The sequence below is a fragment of the Microplitis demolitor genome, chromosome 8 (assembly GCF_026212275.2).
Source record: "Microplitis demolitor isolate Queensland-Clemson2020A chromosome 8, iyMicDemo2.1a, whole genome shotgun sequence".
In the NCBI taxonomy this organism is placed as follows: domain Eukaryota; kingdom Metazoa; phylum Arthropoda; class Insecta; order Hymenoptera; family Braconidae; genus Microplitis; species Microplitis demolitor.
Window position 1 is genome coordinate 17,322,038 of NC_068552.1, and position 9,841 is coordinate 17,331,878.

General features: G+C 33.7%; 1 protein-coding gene across 1 annotated transcript; it reads left to right on the forward strand.

The window, feature by feature from the left end:
* Positions 1-529: 529 nt before the first annotated feature.
* On the forward strand, positions 530-5,237 carry LOC103578880 (GATA zinc finger domain-containing protein 11). Its single transcript, XM_053741291.1, has one exon. It carries the CDS (start codon positions 2,218-2,220, stop codon positions 3,793-3,795), a length of 1,578 nt encoding a protein of 525 aa, XP_053597266.1. The 5' UTR covers positions 530-2,217; the 3' UTR covers positions 3,796-5,237.
* The last annotated feature ends 4,604 nt before the right edge of the window (positions 5,238-9,841 follow it).

Consider the following 9,841-nt stretch of genomic DNA (forward strand, 5'->3'; position numbering starts at 1 on the left):
GGCGCGAGAGCGATCGTTGTTGGGGTTCGGGTGATTCAGCGGAGCCTCGGTGCGGGCTGTTGGCTCGGAAAGTCCGCGGGTTATTCGGGAATAGAGTGCCGACGATGGCAACGAGAACGACGAGCAAGGCAATGATGACAAGGCAGCAAGGGACGTAAGAGAGGTTCAACACAACGCGGGTAACGAGGGTTTAGTTAGAAAGAGAAAAATACATTGAGACAGAGTGAGTGGCACTCGGGGAATAAGGGGACAGAGCGCGACGCTTGGAAGGACCCGCGGGGTACTGGGAGGTGGAACGGAAAGGAAGAGAGGCCAGAGCAGCGGTTTGCTGGCAAAGAGGGGTGTGGGACGACGTCGGCGACGACAACGGCCGGGTGAAGAGGCGAACCGAGGGACAGGAGAGGCGCAGGGGGAGGGGGAGGAGGAAGAGGAGGCGGCGGTGATGGTGGGTAAAAGAGACGAGAGAGAGGTAACGGCGTCGCGAGTCCGCGGAAAGTCGGCGTCCACCGGCACAGTTGAGCGTCGCGATTCGTCGCGAGAGCATCGTCGAACGGCGCGAGCCTTGTCGCTCTTTTTTTCCCCTTCGCGGCAGTCTTTGTATCTTCCGCACACATACATACATTTATATACATTTATATATATCTATCTTGGTAACCTACTGACAATAGAAGACCAGAGGAGAAGATAAAGAATCACAAGGGCCGAGTGATAGGACATTATAGACGAAAGATAATTCAAGTTAAAATTATCAGAGACAACATATATATAAATTGAGCATTTGTGCGATTGAGCCAATCAGCGATTATCGAAGGGCAGCTAAGGCAAGTGCCGCCTAAGTGAAGGGGCAGGGGACGTGCCAACGAGCGAGTGAGCCAAAGAGAGGGACAGTAACTGCGTAAAGGACAAGGACAGAGGAGAGGGGGCAGCAGTTACTGCACGATATACAACACCCCCCGATGACGAACTCCGCAAGAGGGGATACAAGTTGGTGTATTAGAGAAACGTGTGTGCGTTAGTATAGGCCTCACACACCCGACAGTTTCAAATCAGTTCAGGTCGAGCAGTTACGGAGTGAACACTGACCCGACCGGTCACTGCTTAAATCGCTCCATCCTCGAGTTTAAATAAATCTTAAGTGCTTTCGCTTACTGAGTTTTACTTCAACACTATTGTGTCTAATATTTTCACCGGTTATTTTTCAACACCATCGCGTTGCATTATCGTGTCAACTTACAAAAATATATATATATTTATAATATCAAAAGACGTGTTGCAGTCGCGCTCTTTAAAACGGTCATCGTAAAAATTATTTCGCGACGCATTCCACGGTCTACGAACCTGGATTAGATTGTGTGCTGTGTGTGCGCGTGTATATTTTTTACTTAACTACACACTGGTGCCAAAGACAAGCCGAGTAGCAGTCGGGTGCTTTAGATGCTGATGCGACTGTTGTATAAGAGAGCTTTAGTAGTACGACGAACAGTGAGTAAAGAGAAATAGAACACGCGGGTGAGAGGAAACGATAATCTTATCGTATATGTGGTGTGTGTAGTGAGACGACGATACTCGTCTGGTTTATATGAAACAAAATATTATAATTATTTTATTTTTCTTAGCATCAGTGTACGATATCTTGGATCCTCGCGAGTGTTACCTTCTCTAAAACTGGTGATTTTTTTTGTTCATAATTAAAAGTGGTATTTTTTAAGTGAAAAACAGACAACAAGTGCCGGTCGTTACTAAACCTGGTGATTTTGTTTGTATTTTTTAGTTGCTGGTACCGTTGGTGCACCTCGTGGTACAGCAATAATATTGTTCCCGCGCTGACTTTCGATTGGCTGTTGTAAGGGGACGCGCGGAAGAGGAATCGGGAGTGCCGTTTTACGGGAGACTTTCCTCTCTTACTCCCCTATATACAAACCGCCTGGTGTCTGCTGTGGTGGGAGTTGTGTTCATTCATAAAAAACTCTTTATTACTGTGAGCGCATGTGCTATTCTACTACGTGGAAATATTCTCTCATCCCCCAGTTATTCACTATACTCTCTCTGTTACTTAAACTTGTGCGATTATCAAGTACATCGTTGGTACTCGCGAGTATTTAACATTTGTAGTGAGAGTTGTCGACACTTGTGTTTATCGGGTCTACCGCTACTGTTTATTTTTTAATTTTATGAGTAATTATTGAATTAATTATTGGTTGATAATTGTTCAGGACAATGAAGATGAAAAGCGACAGTGGAAAACCCGGCAAGCGGCCCTTGAGAGCCCTGACGAATGATGAAAAAGTCCTCGCTATTCAACGAGTCCATGACGGCGAGAGCAAAGCATCTGTCGCCCGCGATATCGGAGTACCTGAGTCCACACTCCGTGGGTGGTGCAAATCCGAGGAAAAAATCCGTAGTCTAGCTCGTAACTCATCGCCATCTGACAATGAGCGAAACTCGCCGCTGTCAGTGACCAGCAACCCAGCACCAGTTGCTCCAGTAAGCAGTTACTACAGTGAAGACAATGGCCCAGCTGCCAAAAAACTTAAAACTGACCATCAGTCAGCCAGAATATCGAGCTCTTCGTATGGAATAAATGAAAATCTTGAAAACAACGCGACAAGAATGTCAAATTTGACACAAACTGAGGCCGCGCAACTAGCAGCAGTCATGGCTCGGTTGAAAGAAGATCCCGCGATGCTTTTGCAACTCCAAGGGATGAGTTCGCCGTATGTTTTATCCCATTATGCCAACACCGTTTATGAGTATTCACTGCGGGAAGCTGCCAGACTAAAAAATAACAACAACAATAATAATATTTCCGCAAGTCTTGTTGCAAATGGTTTACAGTATTCTCTTGGTAGTAAAAATAAGAACATCAGTGGAGTTGCTAAACCAAACGGTACTCATGCCTTGAATTATGGACGCAGAAGTTTGCCATTATCTCTCGACGATCCAACGACTTTGGCTCCAGTGTCACCGAGAAAATCACCGGAACTGGGTCGCGAATCGAAAAACAAAATCAGAAATCCTGCGCCCAATAATCAGGCCAGAAATTACTCCAGCAATTTCAATAACAACAATTTGAATGCCATCAACAACAACAGCAATACCTTTAATACTAACAACAATAACATCATTACCGCCAACAACAACAACACTATCCTCAACAACAACAGCAATAGTTATGGATTGAATGATCAGATATTGAGGTACAAAATTGCACAGCAGCAGCAACAGGCTTTGGAGATCACACCAACTGCTGAAGCAAACTCGAAGAATATGAACCAACAGTTGCCGTTTTACGGTTGGTACCAGTCCAGCATAAATGAAATGCAGCCTGCAGTGACGTCTGCACCAACGCCTGCTGAAGATTCTACTCCAATAACGACACCAACTTCGACGCTGGCCAAAAAGCCACTCAACAGCAAGAATCGGGCAACTCTTGATCAAATATTTTTCAACAACAGTGTAAATGTTATGTCAAGTATCAATGCCACAGCTGGTGGTGCTAATGAGGACGCTGGCCACGAATCCGCTCGCGACAGCGATAAAGAAGACGACGATGAAGAAAACAAACCCGAACCTGTTGGTAAGGCAGAAGCTATTGAACACGCTAAGAAATTTTTGTCGTATCTTACGAAAAATATGAATCCTAATGTGACCTTGGTACAGATTTTGCAATTCCAAAAATTACTTGTACAAGTCGAGAATGCTGGCTCTAAATTAACTCGAAAACAAGTCAGAAAAAACTCGACTGTTGTTAGACATTCATCCGCGGGATTAGCATTGTCAATCAATAGCGAATAGAGTCACCGCATTATAACTTTATTTTTTTTTTTTTTATTTTGTAAAATATATTTGGTAAATTTAGTTTTTTTTTTTTTTTCGTGTGACTTTAATCGTTTATTCGAGCATGTAAATATTTAATCGGTAATAATTAATTAAATAATTAATTAATATAGCAATCCAATGATAAATTGTCATTAGTATTAAAAATGTAAATATTTTATTATTTTTCATTATTTATTTTGAATTATTTGTGCAAATATTTTCTTTGATTATCATATATAATTAATAAGTATGTAAATAATTATTTACATTTATTTTATTTTATTATTTGATCTATTATTATTATTATTATTATTATTATTATTATTATTATTATTATTATTATTGATTGCTAGGATTTATAATATCATGTCAATGATATAGTTTTTTTTTACCTCATTTAAAATGTAAATAGAATCATACCAAATTAACTGTACAATCATAAGTAATTTTAAATGAAAAAAATTTAGCGGTTAATTGAATAGTTAATTTATGTAAATAATAGTGATAACAAAGATTTAAAAAAAGAACGAGAAAAAAATATAATGATTTTAAAAGTTTTATAAATTTATATAAATCTAAATTAAAATAGTAATTTATCGATTATTATTTATATTTTATTTTCTCATTCTTTTTCAAGTTTATCAATCGCGACGGTTGTCTGTAAAGGTTGTTTTAATTTTCATTACTTTTCGATTATTATTTTATTAGTTTAATTAAGGGATTAATACTCTGATCTAGTATCCGATCGGGAAACTGGCTTCGATCTCTCACGTTTACTTAATTTTAGTAAATAGATATGCACCTGCATGGAGGAGACGGACACTGGTTTCCTGATCTGGTGCAAGTTATTGTACTTTGCAAAAAAAAATTTATAAAATTTAAAAAAAATTAAAAAATTAAGAAAAAAATTTAAAAATTAAAAAAAAAATTTAAAAATTAAAAAAAAAATTGGTCCAAAGCATCATATCAATAGTATTTAAATGATCGTCGTGATACTGATCTCGATTTCTCGTTTGATTAAAGTAACATGGCTGTATAGTAGTAAATACATGAGATGCGACTAGTTTAAACACTCACATACGTCAAGCACACGATTAAATATTCAGGTGTTACGTATACCTGATCAGGGAACTTGCTGGTCTCACAGGTGGTTAAGATCACGTTTACTAAATTTTAATAAATAAATATGCAACTGCTCTGGGGGATCGGACACTAGTTTTTTGGTCGGGTCGGGGGTGTTTACTTTACAAAAAAAATATATAAAATTACTCTATAAACATGAATTAGTAAATATTCATTGACTTCACTGACTCATGTTCAGAGAGTAAAAAAATATTTTTTTGAACCAAAATTATGAATTAAAAAAAAAAAATTTGCTCCAAAGCATCATATCAATAGTATTTGAATAACCGTCGTGACTACTGATCTCGATTTCTCGTTTGATTAAAGTAACATGGCTGTATAGTAGTAAATACATGAGATGCGACTAGTTTAAATACCGACACACGTATAATCACACACGATGTAACGTATACCTGATGTATATACAATACATATATACAGTATACACACACATCTAAGACGATAAAATACACAGACATACAAACAAGTACAACGAAACATGCAGACAAGTCACTTACCATTGCCAGCGGTCTCTTTAAAGTCTCGAACACAAGATGATCGCTGACAAATCTGGCACAGCCAAACCATGTGTGGAGCTCTGCATAAGACAGTACACTTGGTCTTACACTCATCGATACGAATTTCTGATAACAAAAGTTTAAATTTTTAAAATATAAATAATTATTATTATAATTTAAATATTGATTAATTAAAAATAAGAGATAAAAATATATTCGTAATAAAATATATATACATATATATATATATATATATATATATATATATATATATATATATATATATATATATATATTGGAATGTTGATGATTGTTTGTATATGATATTTTGAAAGAAAAAAAATTTATTGTAAAACTCGACGTGCTAACGCTTCACCAGCTATCATCTGTAAATTGTTAATTAACAGCAACTTTATTATGTAAATAGTTAATTATAATTGATGATTGTGTGATTAATTATTGTCATAATTATATTGGTGAGCGTTTTATTTAGCTTGTGAAAAGTAAAATTTAAAAAAATATAAAATATAAAAAAAAAAGTATAATAATAAAAAAAGTTATTGTAGATTAAAGAGAGAGTTGAATATAAAAATAAAATAATATAGAACGTCGAGTATATTTAAATGATAAATTATCATCATCAGTCAGCCAATTATCGAGTTTACAAATACATATGAATATATATTAATTGCAACTCGTGTATTTAAATTCAAATTATTTAATCAAATATTATTGAAGGTGTTCAGTTTTAAAAAAAACATGCTTTATTATATTTATTAATTTTTTTATCACCATTATCTTGTAGACTCGATGATTATTAATTATTATTATTCTGTATAAGATTTGATTGTTAATTAATTTGAGAGTAAAGAGTGTAATTAATATTATACTGTAATTTATGATGTGGAAACCAAAGCGATAATGTCTGCAAACATTTATTGTGAGGCATTTTATATGTAAATAATAATGGCATGTAAGCTGAGATTTAAATGCAAAGTCAAAAAATAGATAAAGGTACAGAGGTAAATCGATAATAGTTATTGTCAAAGTATAAAGGGTAAATTTTATTAAAGTCGTTAATTAATTTCAACAAAGTAATTGATAATTACTAATTGACGCAGTTATGCGATTAAGTAGTGATTACAAGGCAAGCGATATAAATATATAGCCATTTATTCTATATTTTCTTGGGTGAAATTTAAAATTGTACTTTAATAGCGATTTGTGTTGAGCGATTGCATAAATGGTTGAAAATACATTCCCTTATGATTTAAATAATCATTTTTTGTTTTAACTGACAATTACATTTTCTATGTGACAATTATTATTATTATTATTATTTTCGTCTGTTTATTCTGAATTTTATACTGATGAATGCCTTTGTATATTGTAAAAGTCAAAGTATTTATTTAAATAAATACATCGAGTTGCTGAAAATTTAACTAATATGTTTATTTATTTATTATTATTATTATTACCCACCTCATCCTTTATTTAAGTACACCGAAATAAATGAACTTTTTTAATTTTTAATTCTAATAAGTAATAAATTGACCAGATCTTTTTTTAATTTTGACATTTGAAAAATCATTTTGTATAATTTTAAATTATTAGTAGAGTTAAAAATAATATTTTGAAAATTATAACTACTAGTTAATGGATCAATTAGTATTTTTCAATAGACTATTAAAATAAGTAATTTACTATTATTTTATAGACCGTATTTATGGTAGTTCATTTCCGGTCTGCATATATAGTATATAAGTTTATGAATATAAGTAAAATTGAGGTAAGTGAGTCTTTGTTTTAAATTCAATATTCAAATTTTAGATAACAAAAAAAAAAAAGTTAATTATTATTTTAGATTTTTTACAAAATTCAAATTATTCAAAAATAAAATCCATAAATATTTTACCTGCTGACCTGACAAAAATATTAAAGGTCAGTAATTGCTTGTCATAAAAAAAGAATGAAGGTCAGGAATAAAAGGTAAACGAACGAGGATCATGAAAAAATAATTTCTATAAAATATATATATATATATAATTAAAATAAGAATTTAATTTACCTGAACAGCACATTCATTATCTCGAGCAAGTACGAGGGGTTTGCGGTCTGGATTTAAAGCATGATACTGTTTTCTAAACTTTTCGGCATGACATAACAGCAACTTTTCCTTCTCCGAAACAGTCCAGTAACTTCTCGTCAATTCCGGAAAAACAGAATTTGAAGCTGCGTCATCATCATCAAAAGTTGGCCAAGTCAACCGAATGAACCCCAAATCATAAAGTTTTTTTTCGTCGTTTATTTCTTGATCAGTGGGGTTTAAATCCTCATTTTCAGGCTCTTCAATCTTATTTGCGTCCTCAACGTCACCAAGATTCTGGTGCACCTGCTCCTGATACTCGTTTGATTCGTATTGATTGCACAACAGACTCCCCTCGTTTTCACCGGCGTCGAGGATATCCATTGTTGTTGGTGTTATTGCTATTATTATAATACTTTCTCCACTGTTTTTTGTTTCCCCTTATTGTCTGTACACCACGTGGCTATGATTCACTTACAGAAATATTACGGATGTTCGGTCACTCCCTTGTGAATGTTATTCTTATACATGAACTTTGATCTCAGTTGGAGGTCACGAAATTTCGTTTAATCCGAACCAAATACGAAACAGTAAACAAATAATGCATTGCCATGGCAATAAATCTCTTCTGGTGAATTCCCAATGTCATGAAGCATTATTTTAAATTTGTTTTACTCGGTTGATAATTATACGACAGTCGGTATTATCAAACTCTTAGAAAAAAGTTACCAATTGAAATCCCAGTAGCAGTAAATTTGATTAATCATTTATTCACTGATAGTAAAAGCTTCAATTAGAATTTACCATTCTTAGAAAAAAAAACTCTCCCATTATTGTGTAATAATTAAAAATTTGTTTAATATTTTCAATAATGTATTTTAAAAGTTGAAGAAATCGACTGTCAAACTTGAGTGAAACTGTTGTTGAAAAGCGTCCATTATTTCTAAATTTAATGGCAACGTTTGGCACCTGTGCGAATTTAGCGTCTCATCGAAGAAATTGCGTAATTAAATGGCCTGAATTGATAGGTCTACGTTAGGTCCGTATAGGTCCACCAAAATTATCCTTAGGTCCCCTATAGTTTTTTTATAAATAATTTTTGAAATTTTGCAAAGAAAAAAAATTTATTTTAGCACCTCATTCAAAAAGAAACCAATAAATTTGAACATTTTTGCATTCCTTATCATTAGGTCCGTATTGGTCTTTAGTTCTTCATGCTAAAATAAAATTTTTTTTTTTGCAAAATTTCAAAAATTATTTATAAAAAAACTATAGGGGACCTAACGATAATTTTGGTGGACCTATACGGACCTAACGTAGACCTATCAATTCAGGTTATTTTGATTTCGGAATTCCTTCGATGAGACGCTAAATTCGCACAGGTACATTTTATGTGCAATGTAGCAGATACTGACTGCCACTATTGGACCGCTAGGTTTGAACCATCCGAAAAATCAAAAATTCGCCCGGAATAACGAAGAAATCAACGACTTTCGGTTCAATCGAAATTTAGGGCATGGCTGAATATAAAATTTGGAATTTTTAAAGGTGCTCATTATTAGGAAATGATCTCAGGAACACGCTGGAAAAGGTTTTTTAGCAGATCTGCCCTTTGAACCATCCGAAAAATCAAAAATTCGCCCAGAATATCGAGGAAATTAAAGTCTGTCAATTCCATTGAAATTAGGGTCACGGCTGAATATAAAATTTAGGTTTTCTACGGTACTTTCCAGTAGGAAATCATCTTAGAAACATGCTGGGAACGTTTCTTTGGCAGATCTGCCCTTTGACCCACGTAAAAAATCAAAAATTCGTCTGAAATATCGATGAAATTAATATCGACAAACAAAAAATAACTAAAAATATGGACACGTATAAAATTAAAAAAGCTACAAGTGTAATCATTTTTTTTTTTTTTTTTTTTTTAATAATTTATCCTTTTTAAAAAATTTCAAAAATTATTAGACGGCGGCAAACTTCAGTATTATAATATTATGAGTGTGAATGTAGCTGACAGTAGTGAATTTAAAAAATTTTGATATAATTGAATTAAATGTAATTCGAATAGAATTTAAAAAATGCGCATTTATTAAATTTAAAAATTAGTTTGCGCATTTTTTTTATTTTTCCATTTTAAATTGTATAATTTGTTAACTTGTAGTTAAAAATTTGCCTCATATCTGCTACATTCAAACTCACAATATTTCGTATTGTATATTCAAATTAATTACCGCGAAATTTGAGGTCAGGTAATAATCTTATAAATTTTTTTCACATGTTTTTTTAATAACGCATT